Here is a 21,472-nt window from a genome sequence, read left to right on the forward strand (position 1 = left end):
ATATGGTTCACTTTGTGACGTAGCAGACAGAAGAAGTCATAATTATCTATCCACTTTTATTCAACAAAAATATTTTTTATTTGTCTGTCTTGTAGCAATGGACATCTCCCTAATAGTTCATTGTATTCAGTTGTCTCTCTCTCTCTCTCTCTCTCTCATTAATTCAGTTTCCATTTTATTTGCATGGAATACATGTGTTCACATTGCCAAAGCAAGTGATATAAACAACAAACAAAAGCGAGAAGACAAAACAATATTAACAAAAAACTATTAGAAATGAACAGTAAACATTGCAGTCACAAAGGTTTGAAAAATACATTTCAAGTGTTATATTATCGGCTGTGTGCAATGTTTTAGCAACGTGCAGATAGTTGTAGTACGAATAGTAGGGGAAGATAAATGAACACAAGTACAGGTTGTATTTACAGTGTTGTTTGTGCTTCACTGGCTGCCCTTTTCTCATGGCAACGGGCCACACATCGTGCTGCTGTGATGACACACTGGTATTTCACCTAGAAGATATGGGAGTTTATTAATGGGGTTTTTTTGTTTTCAAATTATTTGTGGGTCTGTGTAATCTGAGGGAAATACGTGTCTCTAATATGGTCATACATTGGGCAGGAGGTTAGGAAGTGCAGCTCAGTTTCCACCTCATTTTGTGGGCAGTGTGCACATAGCCTGTCTTCTCTCGAGAGCCAGGTCTGCCTACGGCGGCCTTTCTCAATAGTAAGACTATGCTCACTGAGTCTGTACATCATTTTGGGTCAGTCACAGTGGTCAGGTAATCTGCCACTGTGTACTCTCTGTTTAGGGCCAAATAGCATTGTAGTTTGCTCTGTTTTTTGGAGTGATTATTTCCAGTATGTCAAATAGTTATATTTTTGCTTCCTCATAACTTGGTTGGGTCTAATTGTGTTGCTGTTCTGGGACTCTGTGGGGTCTGTTTGTGTTTGTGAACAGAGCCCCAGAACCAGCTGGCTGACGGGCCTCTGCTCTGGGTTCATCTCTCTGTAGGGGAGGGCTTTGTGATGGAATGTGTAGGAATCGCTTCTTTTTAGATGGTTGTAGAATTCAAAAGTTATTTTGTGGAATTTCATCCTCCAAGGTGCTCTTCAGTTCCTGGTGTAGCTGCAGTCTGATTGATTGGTTAATTTATTGATTGATTAATTGGTTAACTGATTCATGGTGGATGGATGGATTAATAGATTGATTGGTTGATTGATTGATCAGTTAGTTGATTAATTGATTGATCAATTAATTGATTGATGGGTTAGTTGATTAATTGATTGATTGATCAGTTAGTTGATTGATTGATTGATCAGTTCGTTGATTAATTGATTGATTGATCAGTTCGTTGATTAATTGATTGATTGATCAGTTAGTTGATTAATTGATTGATTGATGGGTTAGTTGATTAATTGATTGATTGATCAGTTCGTTGATTAATTGATTGATTGATCAGTTCGTTGATTGATTGATTGATCAGTTCGTTGATTAATTGATTGATCAGTTCGTTGATTAATTGATTGATTGATCAGTTCGTTGATTAATTGATTGATTGATCAGTTAGTTGATTGATTGATTGATTGATCAGTTAGTTGATTGATTGATTGATTGATCAGTTAGTTGATTGATTGATTGATTGATCAGTTAGTTAGTTGATTGATTGATTGATCAGTTAGTTGATTGATTGATTGATTGATTGATTGATCAGTTAGTTGATTGATTGATTGATTGAGCAGTTAGTTGATTAATTGATTGATTGATCAGTTAGTTGATTGATTGATTCATCAGTTCGTTGATTAATTGATTGATTGATCAGTTTGTTGATTAATTGATTGATTGATCAGTTAGTTGATTGATTGATTGATTGAGGCTACATTACCTGATCTGAGTCAACGATCCTGGCTGCTCTCACCACTCCGTCATCCTCCATGTAATCCTCTTCATCCTTCGTCGGGAGAAAAGGGGGATATGTTACACTCTGTGGGGAAGTTCAAAATGAACTTGAATGTGAAGTATGTACTTATTATCTTTCCACACACACACACACACACACACACACACACACACACACACACACACACACACACACACACGATAACTTTGTTATCATTCTCGGCCACCATAATGCACTTGCGACCCAGGAACTCTTCATCATCATCATCAAACACCATTATGTTGTGCATCTCCAGACCCAACTTGAGATCCAGCCTGTAGGAGATGGAGGAAAACGGGGATGAGTATCTGGCCACTGGGAAACAGGTGAGATCTCAGGGCTGAGGTTGTTATGGGAAGTAAATTCACTTACGTAGACTTTTCAACAAGATACTGTCTTTTCTCTGTGGGAAAAACAGGCAACAGGGTTAGAGAGACAAACTGAAAAGAGAGAGGAGAGAGAGAGAGACAAACTGAAAAGAGAGAGGAGAGAGAGAGAGAGAGACAGAAAAGAGAGAGGAGAGAGAGAGACAGAAAAGAGTGAGGAGAGACAGAGACACAAACTGAAAAGAGAGAGGAGAGAGAGAGACAGAAAATAGTAAGGAGAGAGAGAGACAGAGACACAAACTGAAAAGAGAGACAAACTGAAAAGAGAGAGAGGAGTGAGAGACAAACTGAAAGAGAGAGAGGAGTGTGAGAGACAGAGAGACAAACTGAAAAGAGTGAGGAGAGAGAGAGACAAACTGAAAAGAGAGAGAGACAGAGAGACAAACTGAAAAGAGAGAGAGAGGAGTGAGAGACAAACTGAAAGAGAGAGCGGGGTGTGAGAGACAGCGAGACAAACTGAAAAGAGAGAGAGACAGAGACACAAATTGAAAAGAGAGAGACAGACACAAACTGAAAAGAGAGGAGAGAGAGAGACAGAGAGACAAACTGAAAAGAGAGAGAGGAGCGAGACAGAGAGACCAACTGAAAAGAGAGATAGGCGCGAGACAGAGAGACAAACTGAAAGGAGAAATAGGAGCGAGACAGAGAGACAAACTGAAAAGAGAGAGAGGAGCGAGACAGAGAGACAAACTGAAAAGAGAGAGAGGAGCGAGACAGAGAGACAAACTGAAAAGAGAGAGAGGAGCGAGACAGAGAGACAAACTGAAAAGAGAGAGAGGAGCGAGACAGAGAGACAAACTGAAAAGAGAGAGAGGAGCGAGACAGAGAGACAAACTGAAAAAAGAGAGAGAGGAGCGAGACAGAGAGACAAACTGAAAAGAGAGAGAGGAGCGAGACAGAGAGACAAACTGAAAAGAGAGAGAGGAGCGAGACAGAGAGACAAACTGAAAAGAGAGATAGGAGCGAGACAGAGAGACAAACTGAAAAGAGAGAGAGGAGCGAGACAGAGAGACAAACTGAAAAGAGAGAGAGGAGCGAGACAGAGAGACAAACTGAAAAGAGAGAGAGGAGCGAGACAGAGAGACAAACTGAAAAGAGAGAGAGGAGCGAGACAGAGAGACAAACTGAAAAGAGAGAGAGGAGCGAGACAGAGAGACAAACTGAAAAGAGAGAGAGGAGCGAGACAGAGAGACAAACTGAAAAGAGAGATAGGAGCGAGACAGAGACAAACTGAAAAGAGAGAGAGGAGCGAGACAGAGAGACAAACTGAAAAGAGAGAGAGGAGCGAGACAGAGAGACAAACTGAAAAGAGAGATAGGAGCGAGACAGAGAGACAAACTGAAAAGAGAGAGAGGAGCGAGACAGAGAGACAAACTGAAAAGAGAGATAGGAGCGAGACAGAGAGACAAACTGAAAAGAGAGATAGGAGCGAGACAGAGAGACAAACTGAAAAGAGAGATAGGAGCGAGACAGAGAGACAAACTGAAAAGAGAGAGAGGAGCGAGACAGAGAGACAAACTGAAAAGAGAGAGAGGAGCGAGACAGAGAGACAAACTGAAAAGAGAGAGAGGAGCGAGACAGAGAGACAAACTGAAAAGAGAGAGAGGAGCGAGACAGAGAGACAAACTGAAAAGAGAGAGAGGAGCGAGACAGAGAGACAAACTGAAAAGAGAGAGAGGAGCGAGACAGAGAGACAAACTGAAAAGAGAGAGAGGAGCGAGAGAGAGGATAATAAGTAAAGTGTACACTCACGGTACAGCAGACCAATGAAACAACAGGTGGTCACCAAGGTAACCAGGAAGAGGAAACAGCCGAACACAACAGCCACCACCGTGGTAGGGAGGTGGTTCAACACTGGCAGAGGAAGAAGAAGAGGTAAACAAACAAAAACAACTTCAAACATCTAAATACAGGCTTTGATTGAACTACATACAACCCATTGACCTTATGTAGAGCCATGTGTCTGTAAGATTCACACACACTCAATTCCAGTCAAACAAGGACTGTCATGCCTGGGATGGAGAGGAGTGAGGTTAACATTACACATTCTACCCACACAAGGACCCTCATGCCTGGGATGGAGAGGAGAGAGGAGTGAGGTTAACATGACACATTCTACCCACACAAGGACTCTCATGCCTGGGATGGAGAGGAGAGAGGAGAGAGGTTAACATGACACATTCTACCCACACAAGGACTCTCATGCCTGGGATGGAGAGGAGAGAGGAGAGAGGTTAACATGACACATTCTACCCACACAAGGACCCTCATGCCTGGGATGGAGAGGAGAGAGGAGAGAGGTTAACATGACACATTCTACCCACACAAGGACCCTCATGCCTGGGATGGAGAGGAGAGAGGAGAGAGGTTAACATGACACATTCTACCCACACAAGGACCCTCATGCCTGGGATGGAGAGGAGAGAGGAGAGAGGTTAACATGACACATTCTACCCACACAAGGACTCTCATGCCTGGGATGGAGAGGAGAGAGGAGAGAGGTTAACATGACACATTCTACCCACACAAGGACCCTCATGCCTGGGATGGTCCAGTGGTCTAAGCCTCTGTGTCTGGAGCATTTGTACAATGTACCGCTGCCAGCATGGGTTTGAATCTGGCCTCAATGTACCGCTGCCAGAATGGGTTTGAATCTGGCCTCTATGTACCGCTGCCAGCATGGGTTTGAATCTGGCCTCTATGTACCGCTGCCAGCATGGGTTTGAATCTGGCCTCTAAGTACCGCTGCCAGAATGGGTTTGAATCTGGCCTCAATGTACCGCTGACAGAATGGGTTTGAATCTGGCCTCTATGTACCGCTGCCAGAATGGGTTTGAATCTGGCCTCAATGTACCGCTGCCAGAATGGGTTTGAATCTGGCCTCTATGTACCGCTGCCAGCATGGGTTTGAATCTGGCCTCTATGTACCGCTGCCAGCATGGGTTTGAATCTGGCCTCTATGTACCGCTGCCAGCATGGGTTTGAATCTGGCCTCTATGTACCGCTGCCAGAATGGGTTTGAATCTGGCCTCTATGTACCGCTGTCAGAATGGGTTTGAATCTGGCCCACTGCTCTTTCAGCTATCTCTCTCTATCCAATCAAAATATATTTAAGAAAAAGAAAAGACTCGTGTCAGACCAGACCTTCTTTATCGATGTACCTCGCCTCACTGCTGATCACCGTAGTGCCATCAAAGCTGTCGGACACCTCACAATGGTACGTTCCGGCGCTGCTCCTCCCCACAGATAACAACAAAATGGATTGCTCCGGCTGGTTCTCCACCCAGTAGAAGTCTCCACGGCCTTCTAGAACAGTTCCGTTGAGGAACCAGCGGTACTGGGGAAAGGTTCCCCTCTCCACGGAACAGTAGAACCTCAGGCCCACAATGGAGAAGTTTTCTCCCACGTCGGTGTCGTAGTGCATCGTCACAGCTCCACCTACTGGAACTGGGGGGGTGGCTATCATGTGCATACTGGCTATCATTTTACAAAAAACATTTTCACTCTGTAGGGGAAAAGGATGCCATTTGAGATGCAAATATGAAATGATGAGTTTCAATATATGAGAATTTATAAGTCCAGTGGGTGATAAGTCCAGTGGGTGATAAGTCCAGTGGTTGATAAGTCCAGTGGGTGATAAGTCTAGTGGGTGATAAGTCCAGTGGGTGATAAGTCCAGTGGGTGATAAGTCCAGTGGTTGATAAGTCCAGTGGGTGATAAGTCCAGTGGGTGATAAGTCCAGTGGGTGAAAGGTCCAGTGGGTGATAAGTCCAGTGGGTGATAAGTCCAGTGGGTGATAAGTAGTTTGTGATAAGTCAAGTGGGTGATAAGTCCAGTGGGTGATACATCCAGTGGGTGATAAGTCTAGTCCAGTGGGTGATAAGTCCAGTGGGTGATAAGTCCAGTGGGTGATAAGTCTAGTGGGTGATAAGTCTAGTGGGTGATAAGTCCAGTGGGTGATACGTCTAGTGGGTGATAAGTCCAGTGGTTGATAAGTCTAGTGGTTGATAAGTCTAGTGGGTGATAAGTCTAGTGGGTGATAAGTCCAGTGGGTCTTGAGCTGAGAACAGAACTATAGGTCAAATCATTTGCTTGAAACAGACGGACAGCGAGACAGACAGACTTACCAACGTGCATGGCCATCCACTGACCGTACACCACCCCGTCTCCGTTCTGCGCCTGACACTGTAGAAAGCCCATGTGGAGATCTAGAACCACTGGAATAGAGAACGTGGCGAATCGCTCGTCAACCGTCTCCGTGCTAATGAACTCTGACCTGCTGTTGAGGGAGAAGGTGATGGGCGGAGTCCCCTTGAGTGATTGACACGTGACGAGGGCAAAGTAGGTCCCGTCTCGTTCCTTCAGTACCAGGAAGAGGAGGTCTGGTTCAGACACGAGCTCTGAAAGAGAGGAGAGGATGGATGGATGGAGAGAGTTTTGAACAAGATATCATCTGAATACAGGGTTTGATTGAATACAACCCACTGACTTCACTTCACTATGAAGATGTGACAGACTTATGACAGAATCCATTTCAGCTGTCAGGAGCTTTGAGAAATACGCAGTGTGGAGTTTTCCTGACTGCTGGACCTGACCAGGGAAAACTCCTGCCCTAGACAAGAGAGATGGGGCAACTTGGAGGAGAACTCCTGCCCTAGACAAGAGAGATGGGCAACTTGGAGGAGAACTCCTGCCCTAGACAAGAGAGATGGGCAACTTGGAGGAGAACTCCTGCCCTAGACAAGAGAGATGGGCAACTTGGAGGAGAACTCCTGCCCTAGACAAGAGAGATGGGCAACTTGGAGGAGAACTCCTGCCCTAGACAAGAGAGATGGGCAACTTGGAGGAGAACTCCTGCCCTAGACAAGAGAGATGGGCAACTTGGAGGAGAACTCCTGCCCTAGACAAGAGAGATGGGCAATTTGGAGGAGAACTCCTGCCCTAGACAAGAGAGATGGGCAACTTGGAGGAGAACTCCTGCCCTAGACAAGAGAGATGAGGCAACTTGGAGGAGAACTCCTGCCCTAGACAAGAGAGATGGGGCAACTTGGAGGAGAACTCCTGCCCTAGACAAGAGAGATGGGGCAACTTGGAGGAGAACTCCTGCCCTAGTCAAGAGAGATGGGCAACTTGGAGGAGAACTCCTGCCCTAGACAAGAGAGATGGGCAACTTGGAGGAGAACTCCTGCCCTAGACAAGAGAGATGGGCAACTTGGAGGAGAACTCCTGCCCTAGACAAGAGAGATGGGCAACTTGGAGGAGAACTCCTGCCCTAGACAAGAGAGATGGGCAACTTGGAGGAGAACTCCTGCCCTAGACAAGAGAGATGGGCAACTTGGAGGAGAACTCCTGCCCTAGACAAGAGAGATGGGGCAACTTGGAGGAGAACTCCTGCCCTAGACAAGAGAGATGGGGCAACTTGGAGGAGAACTACTGCCCTAGACAAGAGAGATGGGCAACTTGAAGGAGAACTCCTGCCCTAGACAAGAGAGATGGGCAACTTGGAGGAGAACTCCTGCCCTAGACAAGAGAGATGGGCAACTTGGAGGAGAACTCCTGCCCTAGACAAGAGAGATGGGCAACTTGGAGGAGAACTCCTGCCCTAGACAAGAGAGATGGGCAACTTGGAGGAGAACTCCTGCCCTAGACAAGAGAGATGGGCAACTTGGAGGAGAACTCCTGCCCTAGACAAGAGAGATGGGCAACTTGGAGGAAAACAACCCCCTTCAGGGAAATACTTATTTTCTAACAGAGAAAAAGACAGTTTGGTAAGACTTAGATATGTGCATACTGGCTATCATTTTACATTTTAGCAGACACTCTTATCCAGAGCAACTAACAGGAGCACTTATGGTTAAGTGCCTTGCTCAAGGGCACAGACAGATATTTGACCAAGTCGGCTCAGAAACCAGCGACCTTTCTGTTACTGGCCCAACACTCTAACCACTAGGCTACCTGCCTCCTCTACACTCTAACCACTAGGCTACCTGCCTCCTCTACACTCTAACCATTAGGCTACCTGCCTCCTCTACACTCTAACTACTAGGCTACCTGCCTCCTCTACACTCTAACCACTAGGCTACCTGCCTCCTCTACACTCTAACCACTAGGCTACCTGCCTCCTCTACACTCTAACCACTAGGCTACCTGCCTCCTCTACACTCTAACCACTAGGCTACCTGCCTTCTCTACACTCTAACCACTAGGCTACCTGCCTCCTCTACACTCTAACCACTAGGCTACCTGCCTCCTCTACACTCTAACCATTAGGCTACCTGCCTCCTCTACACTCTAACCACTAGGCTACCTGCCTCCTCTACACTCTAACCACTAGGCTACCTGCCTCCTCTACACTCTAACCACTAGGCTACCTGCCTCCTCTACACTCTAAACACTAGGCTACCTGCCTCCTCTACACTCTAACCACTAGGCTACCTGCCTCCTCTACACTCTAACCACTAGGCTACCTGCCTCCTCTACACTCTAACCACTAGGCTACCTGCCTCCTCTACACTCTAACCACTAGGCTACCTGCCTCCTCTACACTCTAACCACTAGGCTACCTGCCTCCTCTACACTCTAACCATTAGGCTACCTGCCTCCTCTACACTCTAACCACTAGGCTACCTGCCTCCTCTACACTCTAACCACTAGGCTACCTGCCTCCTCTACACTCTAAACACTAGGCTACCTGCCTCCTCTACACTCTAACCACTAGGCTACCTGCCTCCTCTACACTCTAAACACTAGGCTACCTGCCTCCTCTACACTCTAACCACTAGGCTACCTGCCTCCTCTACACTCTAACCACTAGGCTACCTGCCTCCTCTACACTCTAACCACTAGGCTACCTGCCTCCTCTACACTCTAACCACTAGGCTACCTGCCTCCTCTACACTCTAACCATTAGGCTACCTGCCTCCTCTACACTCTAACCACTAGGCTACCTGCCTCCTCTACACTCTAACCACTAGGCTACCTGCCTCCTCTACACTCTAACCACTAGGCTACCTGCCTCCTCTACACTCTAACCACTAGGCTACCTGCCTCCTCTACACTCTAACCACTAGGCTACCTGCCTCCTCTACACTCTAACCACTAGGCTACCTGCCTCCTCTACACTCTAACCACTAGGCTACCTGCCTCCTCTACACTCTAACCACTAGGCTACCTGCCTCCTCTACACTCTAACCACTAGGCTACCTGCCTCCTCTACACTCTAACCACTAGGCTACCTGCCTCCTCTACACTCTAACCACTAGGCTACCTGCCTCCTCTACACTCTAACCACTAGGCTACCTGCCTCCTCTACACTCTAACCACTAGGCTACCTGCCTCCTCTACACTCTAACCACTAGGCTACCTGCCTCCTCTACACTCTAACCACTAGGCTACCTGCCTCCTCTACACTCTAACCACTAGGCTACCTGCCTCCTCTACACTCTAACCACTAGGCTACCTGCCTCCTCTACACTCTAACCACTAGGCTACCTGCCTCCTCTACACTCTAACCACTAGGCTACCTGCCTCCTCTACACTCTAACCATTAGGCTACCTGCCTCCTCTACACTCTAACCACTAGGCTACCTGCCTCCTCTACACTCTAACCACTAGGCTACCTGCCTCCTCTACACTCTAACCACTAGGCTACCTGCCTCCTCTACACTCTAACCACTAGGCTACCTGCCTCCTCTACACTCTAAACACTAGGCTACCTGCCTCCTCTACACTCTAACCACTAGGCTACCTGCCTCCTCTACACTCTAACCACTAGGCTACCTGCCTCCTCTACACTCTAACCACTAGGCTACCTGCCTCCTCTACACTCTAACCACTAGGCTACCTGCCTCCTCTACACTCTAACCACTAGGCTACCTGCCTCCTCTACACTCTAACCATTAGGCTACCTGCCTCCTCTACACTCTAACCACTAGGCTACCTGCCTCCTCTACACTCTAACCACTAGGCTACCTGCCTCCTCTACACTCTAACCACTAGGCTACCTGCCTCCTCTACACTCTAAACACTAGGCTACCTGCCTCCTCTACACTCTAACCACTAGGCTACCTGCCTCCTCTACACTCTAACCACTAGGCTACCTGCCTCCTCTACACTCTAACCACTAGGCTACCTGCCTCCTCTACACTCTAACCACTAGGCTACCTGCCTCCTCTACACTCTAACCATTAGGCTACCTGCCTCCTCTACACTCTAACCACTAGGCTACCTGCCTCCTCTACACTCTAACCATTAGGCTACCTGCCTCCTCTACACTCTAACCACTAGGCTACCTGCCTCCTCTACACTCTAACCACTAGGCTACCTGCCTCCTCTACACTCTAACCACTAGGCTACCTGCCTCCTCTACACTCTAACCACTAGGCTACCTGCCTCCTCTACACTCTAACCACTAGGCTACCTGCGTCCTCTACACTCTAACCACTAGGCTACCTGCCTCCTCTACACTCTAACCACTAGGCTACCTGCCTCCTCTACACTCTAACCACTAGGCTACCTGCCTCCTCTACACTCTAACCACTAGGCTACCTGCCTCCTCTACACTCTAACCACTAGGCTACCTGCCTCCTCTACACTCTAACCACTAGGCTACCTGCCTCCTCTACACTCTAACCACTAGGCTACCTGCCTCCTCTACACTCTAACCACTAGGCTACCTGCCTCCTCTACACTCTAACCACTAGGCTACCTGCCTCCTCTACACTCTAACCACTAGGCTACCTGCCTCCTCTACACTCTAACCACTAGGCTACCTGCCTCCTCTACACTCTAACCACTAGGCTACCTGCCTCCTCTACACTCTAACCACTAGGCTACCTGCCTCCTCTACACTCTAACCACTAGGCTACCTGCCTCCTCTACACTCTAACCATTAGGCTACCTGCCTCCTCTACACTCTAACCACTAGGCTACCTGCCTCCTCTACACTCTAACCACTAGGCTACCTGCCTCCTCTACACTCTAACCACTAGGCTACCTGCCTCCTCTACACTCTAAACACTAGGCTACCTGCCTCCTCTACACTCTAACCACTAGGCTACCTGCCTCCTCTACACTCTAACCACTAGGCTACCTGCCTCCTCTACACTCTAACCACTAGGCTACCTGCCTCCTCTACACTCTAACCACTAGGCTACCTGCCTCCTCTACACTCTAACCACTAGGCTACCTGCCTCCTCTACACTCTAACCATTAGGCTACCTGCCTCCTCACACTCTAACCACTAGGCTACTCTACACTCTAACCACTAGGCCTGCCTCCTCTACACTCTAACCACTAGGCTACCTGCCTCCTCTACACTCTAACCACTAGGCTACCTGCCTCCTCTACACTCTAACCACTAGGCTACCTGCCTCCTCTACACTCTAACCACTAGGCTACCTGCCTCCTCTACACTCTAACCATTAGGCTACCTGCCTCCTCTACACTCTAACCACTAGGCTACCTGCCTCCTCTACACTCTAACCACTAGGCTACCTGCCTCCTCTACACTCTAACCACTAGGCTACCTGCCTCCTCTACACTCTAACCACTAGGCTACCTGCCTCCTCTACACTCTAACCACTAGGCTACCTGCCTCCTCTACACTCTAACCACTAGGCTACCTGCCTCCTCTACACTCTAACCACTAGGCTACCTGCCTCCTCTACACTCTAACCACTAGGCTACCTGCCTCCTCTACACTCTAACCACTAGGCTACCTGCCTCCTCTACACTCTAACCACTAGGCTACCTGCCTCCTCTACACTCTAACCACTAGGCTACCTGCCTCCTCTACACTCTAACCACTAGGCTACCTGCCTCCTCTACACTCTAACCACTAGGCTACCTGCCTCCTCTACACTCTAACCACTAGGCTACCTGCCTCCTCTACACTCTAACCACTAGGCTACCTGCCTCTATACTTAGGTAAACACATTCTGAAGGGAAATAACAGGGCAGAATGTTTTACGTCTGTGTTCTTCAATTAAAACATCAACTTTAGAAAGGGGGTCTTTAACCTGTCTCCTCCCCTTCATCTTTAACCTGTCTCCTCCCCTTCATCTTTAACCTGACTCCTCCCCTTCATCTTTAACCTGTCTCCTCCCCTTCATCTTTAACCTGTCTCCTCCCCTTCATCTTTAACCTGTCTCCTCCCCTTCATCTTTAACCTGTCTCCTCCCCTTCATCTTTAACCTGTCTCCTCCCCTTCATCTTTAACCTGTCTCCTCCCTTTCATCTTTAACCTGTCTCCTCCCCTTCATCTTTAACCTGTCTCCCCCCCTTCATCTTTAACCTGTCTCCTCCCCTTCATCTTTAACCTGTCTCCTCCCCTTCATCTTTAACCTGTCTCCTCCCCTTCATCTTTAACCTGTCTCCCCTCCTTCATCTTTAACCTGTCTCCCCTCCATCTTTAACCCGTCTCCTCCCCTTCACCTTTAACCTGTCTCCTCCCCTTCATCTTTAACCTGTCTCCTCCCCTTCATTTTTAACCTGTCTCCTCCCCTTCATCTTTAACCTGTCTCCTCCCCTTCATCTTTAACCTGTCTCCTCCCCTTCATCTTTAACCTGTCTCCTCCCCTTCATCTTTAACCTGCCTCCTTCCCTTCATCTTTAACCTGTCTCCTCCCCTTCATCTTTAACCTGTCTCCACCCCTTCATCTTTAACCTGTCTCCTCCCCTTCATCTTTAACCTGCCCCCTCCCCTTCACCTACACTGATTGAAGTTGATTTAACAGGTGACATCAATAAGGGATCATAGCTTTCACCTGGTCAGTCTATGTTTACATTTTTTGTCATTTAGCAGAGGTTCTTATCCAGAGCAACTTACCATACTGAGTGCTTACTTTTTTGTACTGGTCACCCTTGGAAATCAGATCCACAACCCTGGCGTTGCAAGCGCCAAGCTCTACTAACTGAGTGCTACGGGGAGGTCGTCATTTAGGAAGGTTACCTTCACGTTCTTTAGCACAGGGACTATGGTGGTCTGCTTGAAACATGTAGGTATTACAGACTAGGTCAGGGAGAGATTGAAAACGTGCCAGTTGGTCTGCTCATGCCACCCTGATTCTAGATCCAGGGTGAAGTTTCCCCATAGAACAGTGGTTCCCAACCAGGGGTACTAGGACCGCTGGGGGTACTTGGCCTACCCACATGGGGTACTTGAGAAATCTGATGAGACCGCAGGCCTGCTGGTAAAATGCACATGAGGGGTACTATGGGCAGAGCAAAATTCAGTTGGTGGTACAGTAACCAAAAAGGTTGAGAACCACTGCCATAAAGAATAATAGAGGACTCTTCTTTGTATCTGTCCCATTATGACATCTGTGAGAGCACGGGCAGCACCATTGAGAGCATCTCCATTTTGAAGTAGTCAATTTTCTTCCTCTACTATTTCTACGAGTTGGTAAACAAACTGAAAGGGTGCACACTGCCACTTGCATTGTGTTGTTTGAACAGATATAAAGCCAAGGTTGGTGATTTACTGCCACCTGCAGTCATGGAATGTTTGTTCACGAGCATAATTCATTGGCTGTTCCCTCCTGATGACCAGGATGGAATGATGTGGTCCTTCCTTATTAACACATAGGAAGTCCCACCCAGTTGACTAATTCAAAATGGTGAAATCCCTCTGTTGCTGCCCATGTTAAAACGTTTTTTTTGTGGCACTAGAGCCCTCTATCTATCTCTATGAGTACACCCTAGGTACAGATTTAGGATCAGCTTCCCCTCCCCCAAGCCTTAAGCATTAGTGTGGAAAATGCTAAACTGACTCAAGATCGGCATCTAGGGGCAACTTCACCCTACTCCATAATTATGTGATACAAATTACCCCTGACCTCTGACCTTTGACCTTAATGACCTTGGCAGTGCTCCTAGAGGAGTAGACCTTGGTGATGTTGAGTTGGTTGGTAGCAACACAGGTGTACTCCCCGCTGTCCTGGGGCACCATCCTGTAGTAGTGCATACAAATACAGATACTGTCAACAATATTTCCAGTGAGTTTTCACATATAAGAAGCTAAATAATAAAACATTGACAAAGATCTATGTGACTGGAATGGTGTCTTTGTCAATAAATATATCAGTTCTCTTCAGTTGTTTGCATATCCAATGCACCCCTGATCTAAGATGCATCTTCAGGTGGACACAAATGAACCTCTGAAAGACAAACACAAGACAGACAGACCAGACAGACCAGTAATAACGGACCATCCACAATACAGTACCTGTAGATGAAGAGTTGTTCCTGTGTCTGATTGTGTAAAGGAGACAGGGGGAGGGGCTTCCCATCCACCAGCCACTGGTAGGAGACGTGGTTCCCTTTGGCGATGTTACAACGTAGGGACAGTGGCTTCCCTTCGTAGAACTCCACAGACCCTGATTGGACTACAACCTCTGCACCGTTGACTGGGTCTGTGGGACAACACATACAACCATGCAGTAGAACCATTCTCAGCACCTTAGAATCTGATAATGTTGTGTTCTAATTCTAGGAGGGCATTTTAGATCTGTGAAAACATTTGAGTTCTATTAAGACATTTGCATTATCTGAGGACATTCTAGTTCTATGAGTACATTCTAGTTCTATGACTACATTCTAGTTCTATGAGTACATTCTAGTTCTATGAAGACATTGTAAACGCAGCAAAAAAAGAAACGTCCTCACTGTCAACTGCGTTTATTTTCAGCAAACTAAACGTGTAAATATTTGTATGAACATAAGATTCAACAACTGAGACATAAACTGAACAAGTTCCACAGACATGTGACTAACAGAAATGGAATAATGTGTCCCTGAACAAAGAGGGGGTCAAAATCAAAAGTAACAATCAGTATCTGGTGTGGCCACCAGCTGCGTTAAGTACTGCAGTATATCTCCTCCTCATGGGCTGCACCAGATTTGCCAGGTCTTGCTGTGAGATGTTACCCCACTCTTCCACCAAGGCACCTGCAAGTTCCCGGACATTTCTGGGGGGAACGGCCCTAGCCCTTACCCTCCGATCCAACAGGTCCCAGACATGCTCAATGGGATTGAGATCCGGGCTCTTCGCTGGCCATGGCAGAACACTGACAATCCTGTCTTGCAGGAAATCATGCACAGAACGAGCAGTATTGCTTGTGGCATTGTCATGCTGGAGGGTCATGTCAGGATGAGTCTGCAGGAAGGGTACCACATGAGGGAGGAGGATGTCTTCCCTGTAACACACAGCGTTGAGATTGCCTGCAATGACAACAAGCTCAGTCCGATGATGCTGTGACACACCACCCCAAACCATGACGGACCCTCCACCTCCAAATCGATCCCGCTCCAGAGTACAGGCCTCGGTGTAACTCTCATTCCTTCGACAATAAACACGAATCCGACGATCACCCCTGGGGAGACAAAACCGCGTCTCGTCAGTGAAGAGCACTTTTTGCCAGTCCTGTCTGGTCCAGCGACGGTGGGTTTGTGCCCATAGGCGATGTTGTTGCCGGTGATGTCTGGTGAGGACCTGCCTTACAACAGGCCTACAAGCCCTCAGTCCAGCCTCTCTCAGCCTATTGAGGACAGTCTGTGGTCTAGAGTTTTTTTCCCTCTGGTTGTACATGTGACATGCTGGCAGAAATGATGTAAAACGGATGTAAGTTTGTCTGTTAAAGTCCCCGGCCGCTAGGAGCGTCACTTCTGGATGAGCATTTTCTTCTTTCCTTAAAGCCTTATACAGCTCGCTGAGTGGCCTTATACAGCTCGCTGAGTGGCCTTATACAGCTCGCTGAGTGGCCTTATACAGCTCGTTGAGTGGCCTTATACAGCTCGTTGAGTGGCCTTATACAGCTCGCTGAGTGGACTTATACAGCTCGCTGAGTGGCCTTATACAGCTCGCTGAGTGGCCTTATACAGCTCGCTGAGTGGCCTTATACAGCTCGTTGAGTGGCCTTATACAGCTCGTTGAGTGGACTTATACAGCTCGCTGAGTGGACTTATACAGCTCGCTGAGTGGACTTATACAGCTCGCTGAGTGGACTTATACAGCTCGCTGAGTGGCCTTATACAGCTCGCTGAGTGGCCTTATACAGCTCGTTGAGTGGCCTTATACAGCTCGTTGAGTGGCCTTATACAGCTCGCTGAGTGGACTTATACAGCTCGCTGAGTGGACTTATACAGCTCGCTGAGTGGACTTATACAGCTCGCTGAGTGGACTTATACAGCTCGCTGAGTGGACTTATACAGCTCGTTGAGTGGCCTTATACAGCTCGTTGAGTGGACTTATACAGCTCGCTGAGTGGCCTTATACAGCTCGCTGAGTGGCCTTATACAGCTCGCTGAGTGGCCTTATACAGCTCGCTGAGTGGACTTATACAGCTCGCTGAGTGGACTTATACAGCTCGCTGAGTGGACTTATACAGCTCGCTGAGTGGACTTATACAGCTCGCTGAGTGGACTTATACAGCTCGCTGAGTGGCCTTATACAGCTCGCTGAGTGGCCTTATACAGCTCGTTGAGTGGCCTTATACAGCTCGCTGAGTGGACTTATACAGCTCGCTGAGTGGACTTATACAGCTCGCTGAGTGGACTTATACAGCTCGCTGAGTGGACTTATACAGCTCGCTGAGTGGACTTATACAGCTCGTTAAGTGGACTTATACAGCTCGTTGAGTGGCCTTATACAGCTCGTTGAGTGGACTTATACAGCTCGCTGAGTGGCCTTATACAGCTCGCTGAGTGGCCTTATACAGCTCGTTGAGTGGACTTATACAGCTCTCTGAGTGGACTTATACAGCTCGTTGAGTGGACTTATACAGCTCGTTGAGTGGACTTATACAGCTCGCTGAGTGGACTTATACAGCTCGCTGAGTGCGGTCTTAGTGCCAGCGTCAGTTTGTGGTGGTAAATAGACGAAAACTCTCTTGGTAGATGGTGTGGTCTACTCCAGCAATACATTGAGGTTACCTTAATATTAGACATCGCGCCCCAGCTGTTATTGACAAATAGACACACACCCCCACCCCTCGTCTTACCGGATGTAGCTGTTTTGTCCTGCCGACGCACGGAAAACCAAGACAACTGTATATTATCCGCGTCGTCATTCTTAGTGAAACATAAGATATTACAGTTTTTAATGTCCTGTTGGTAGGATAGTCTCAAACAGAGCTTTTCCAGTTTATTCTCCAGTGATTGCACGTTGGCTAATAGAACAGATGGTAGAGGCGGGTCACCGACAAATTCTCACAAGGATCTGATCGGACCCTGATCTCCGCCCCCTGTATTTCCTTATTTTCTTCCTGCGAATGAAGGGGATTTGAGCCTTGTCTGGGAGAAACATTATATCTTTCGCTTCAGACTCATTAAAGAAAATAATCTTTGTCCAGTTTGAGGTCACTGTTCTTATAATCACTGTTCTTATATCCAGAAGGTCTTTTCGGTCATAAGAGACAGTAGCATCAACATTATGTACAAAATAAGTTACAAACAACAAGAAAAACACACAACTGGATAGGAGCCCGTAAAATGGCGGCCATCCCCTCTGGCGCCATTCTTCCAGGACAAAACAAAAGTTTTAATACAGGGCCTACGACTCACCGACTACTCTGAGGTGGTGTCTTTGACTGACAGTGGGTTGTATTACTGTGTTGTTCTGGACGCTGGCTACACACACCATGTAGCCCTCGTAGGAAGCAGTGATGAACAGAGGGAAATTGGCCATCTCACCAGACAGAGCACTGTAGAAGCCCAAGGCCTTGGACCGGTCACCTTCCCTGAGGACAGATGACAGTAATGGATGGGATACATAACAGAGGTAAAATGTATATTTTATTGTGTTGTTTACATGGTATTATATTGACAGGGCTCTGTAGAAACTTAAAGCTGCAATTTGTAACTTTTTGATGGCGACCCAACCAAATGCACATAGAAATGTGAGTTATAGATCTGTAATCCTCATTAAAAGCCTGTCTCAGAAGCGGTAGATCTGTTCTATGTGTGCTATTTCTATGCTTCCCGTTATTAAGTTTTGTTTTTGCATCTTTTACTTTCAGTTTTGTACACCAGCTTCAAACAGCTGAAAATACTATACTGGTCATGGAAAATATATTTCACAGCGGTTTAGGCTACAATGATTCTCTACACTACACAATGATTCTCTACACTATACAATGATTCTCTACACTATACAATGATTCTCTACACTATACATGCTGGTTTTGTCACATAAACTGAAATTAGGCGATCTATTCGAATTTGAACAAACAGGAAATGGCGGAGCGATTTCTGCATTGTGCGTCTTTAAGGTTGTCTCATGTGAGTTTCAAATGGACCCCTATAACCCTACCCCCTAGGCACTGCATTGGATTGATTAGCCTACTTGCCTACTGATATATTCATATTGATAACACCTCCTTTCAGATCTACAGTACCTAGGGTCTTGAGGTAGATATTGTAGCAATCTTAACCAAACACTTAGACATTTACATTTACATTTAAGTGATTTAGCAGACGCTCTTATCCAGAGCGACTTACAAATTGGTGCGTTCACCTTATGACTTAGCAAGCTGGTCAAGAGGTTCGGAAAAGGATCTTTTGGCGTAACAACTAAGGTTTTGGGTTGACAGTTGTTTGAGTCTCGGTCAGGGCTACCCCCTGAATTCCCTACAATACAGCAACACCCACCTGAATAGCTGGTAGAGGATGGACTCTTCTTTAGGGTAACGCAGAACTTCACACTGGAATTCTTCTACAGTCTTCTCTAGGGCTGTTGAGGGGCCGTACAGCAACGGTCTGCCTAGGACTGAGGCTCCTGGGACTGAGGCTCCTGGGACTGAGGCTCCTGGGACGGGGGGTACACAACACAGTCAGACACACTCAGAAACACACACACACACACACAACTAAGAAATTGGCACAAAACTTACTTGTCTCCTGGCAGAAGGTGTAGAAACCTTCAGAGAAGAAGAAAAAGAAGACTGTTGGTGTTCTATAAAATAATAATCTGAAAGCCATAATAACAAGTACAGCACGACTCACCCAGTAAAACTACTACTGTTGTTCTGAGAGTAGTCATCTTCTCTCCTTCCTCCGTATCCACAAAACACAATTTGACTGGAAGTTTGTTTTTGACTGAAGAAGCAGATATGGACTTGCATCCGTGTGTGTGTAAAGGTTTGAATGTGTTTACATTTGTTGTGCGTGTGTGTGTACTGCAGTTAGTGGTTGGAGGGGTTAGTGGTTATGGAGGGTGGTGAGAGTGAATGAATGGTGGAGACAGAGAGATAGAGCGAGAGAGCAGGATGTGGGGGCCGATAAAAATAACAGAAAGAAAGGTTAGGACCTAGTAACCTACACACCCCACTACACACACCAGACACACCCAGCAGACACACACACACCAGACACACACACACACACACACCAGACACACACACACACACACACACACACACCAGACACACACACACACACCAGACACAAGTGCACAGAACTGATAGTACTATACACCGTCCCCCTCCCTTATACCCCCTCTCTCCAACAGCAGATCCACAAAAACACAACATGCTTCAAATGTCACAACTTTATTAACACACGAGATGTAGCATTACATTTTGTATTGTTTCAGTATTGATAACAATTCTTCCATTAAAAGTCATAAAACATTTGAAAAGACAATTTACAGTCTTCATTTTTTGCACTTTGGTGCAATTTTCACAAGTATGTGGTACATTTTCACAACTCTTAGACTCTAAACAGATCATCAGAATGTCACGTGGTCAAAACTCTAAGCACATTTTCCATTGACTGAGTACTACAAACAAATTCACAACGTCACTTGTTCACTGCACCAAATCACTCTTTCAATTTGCACACATATTCAAGTATTCAAGTATCTGCCTTTCAAAATGCAATATTCACTTTTCTTTGGATATGATTTTCTTGTCACTTGTTAACAATACATTTGTCTATCACTTAATCAAACGGCTCAAAACGGATAACTACTGAACCAAAATGGAGAAGTGCTTAGCTTACCTATATAGTTTCATAACTGCTGAACCAAAATGGAGTAGTGCTTAGCTTACCTATATAGTTTCATAACTGCTGAACCAAAATGGAGTAGTGCTTAGCTTACCTATATAGTTTCATAACTGCTGAACCAAAATGGAGTAGTGCTTAGCTTACCTATATAGTTTCATAACTGCTGAACCAAAATGTAGTGCTTAGCTTACCTATATAGTTTCATAACTGCTGAACCAAAATGGAGAAGTGCCTAGTTTACCTATATAGTTTCATAACTGCTGAACCAAAATGGAGTAGTGCTTAGCTTACCTATATAGTTTCATAACTGCTGAACCAAAATGTAGTGCTTAGCTTACCTATATAGTTTCATAACTGCTGAACCAAAATGGAGTAGTGCTTAGCTTACCTATATAGTTTCATAACTGCTGAACCAAAATGGAGAAGTGCTTAGCTTACCTATATAGTTTCATAACTGCTGAACCAAAATGGAGTAGTGCTTAGCTTACCTATATAGTTTCATAACTGCTGAACCAAAATGGAGTAGTGCTTAGCTTACCTATATAGTTTCATAACTGCTGAACCAAAATGGAGAAGTGCTTAGCTTACCTATATAGTTTCATAACTGCTGAACCAAAATGGAGAAGTGCTTAGCTTACCTATATAGTTTCATAACTACTGAACCAAAATGGAGTAGTGCTTAGCTTACCTATATAGTTTCATAACTGCTGAACCAAAATGGAGTAGTGCTTAGCTTACCTATATAGTTTCATAACTACTGAACCAAAATGGAGAAGTGCTTAGCTTACCTATATAATTTCATAACTGCTGAACCAAAATGGAGTAGTGCTTAGCTTACCTATATAGTTTCATAACTGCTGAACACTGTAAAATGAATGTACATAAATGTATCCATTGACATCAATTTATGTTGGAATTTAAAATCAAATACTACATGTATGTGTCTGTAAATACTCCATCATCATTCTCCATCAGCCAGGGGGCTTCAATTGGACAACGTGGAGAGTCACTGGACGTGCTTCCATTCGGAATTACACTGTGCTGTACAATGCACTGCTGAAACACCTGGGTTATACAATGCACTGCTGAAACACCTGGGTTATACAATGCACTGCTGAAATACCTGGGTTATACAATGCACTGC

The 21,472-nt window shown here is 46.2% G+C and overlaps 1 protein-coding gene across 2 annotated transcripts; it reads right to left on the bottom strand.

The window, feature by feature from the left end:
- Window positions 1–39: 39 nt before the first annotated feature.
- si:dkey-93h22.7 (platelet endothelial cell adhesion molecule) lies at window positions 40–19,702 on the bottom strand. 2 transcript variants are annotated; one of them, XM_065001169.1, is made up of 13 exons: window positions 19,327–19,692; window positions 19,215–19,241; window positions 18,973–19,135; window positions 17,887–18,062; window positions 14,552–14,738; window positions 14,170–14,276; window positions 6,453–6,725; window positions 5,470–5,772; window positions 4,078–4,179; window positions 2,312–2,342; window positions 2,127–2,214; window positions 1,886–1,951; window positions 40–512 (listed from the first exon to the last, which is right to left on the bottom strand). In XM_065001169.1, exons 1-13 carry the CDS (start codon window positions 19,361–19,363, stop codon window positions 423–425), a joined length of 1,650 nt encoding a protein of 549 aa, XP_064857241.1. In that variant the 5' UTR covers window positions 19,364–19,692; the 3' UTR covers window positions 40–422. The 2 variants fall into 2 exon arrangements, with proteins under 2 accessions (XP_064857241.1, XP_064857242.1); XM_065001170.1 differs by lacking the exons at window positions 40–512; window positions 1,886–1,951 and having other exon boundaries at window positions 2,044–2,214; window positions 5,487–5,772; window positions 19,327–19,702.
- Between the last annotated feature and the right edge of the window lie 1,770 nt (window positions 19,703–21,472).

The sequence above is a fragment of the Oncorhynchus nerka genome, linkage group LG15 (genome assembly GCF_034236695.1).
Source record: "Oncorhynchus nerka isolate Pitt River linkage group LG15, Oner_Uvic_2.0, whole genome shotgun sequence".
NCBI lineage: Eukaryota > Metazoa > Chordata > Actinopteri > Salmoniformes > Salmonidae > Oncorhynchus > Oncorhynchus nerka.

Bases quoted from the DNA above. Each gene is read 5' to 3' on its own strand.
- si:dkey-93h22.7 (XM_065001169.1), bottom strand. From the start codon at position 19,363: ATGACTACTCTCAGAACAACAGTAGTAGTTTTACTGG. The intron at 19,242-19,326 runs GTGAGTCGTGCT...TCTTCTCTGAAG, and splicing joins AACAGTAGTAGTTTTACTGG to GTTTCTACACCTTCTGCCAG. The intron at 6,726-14,169 runs GTCAGAGGTCAG...CCTCTCTTTCAG, and splicing joins CAAGGTCATTAAGGTCAAAG to AGCTCGTGTCTGAACCAGAC.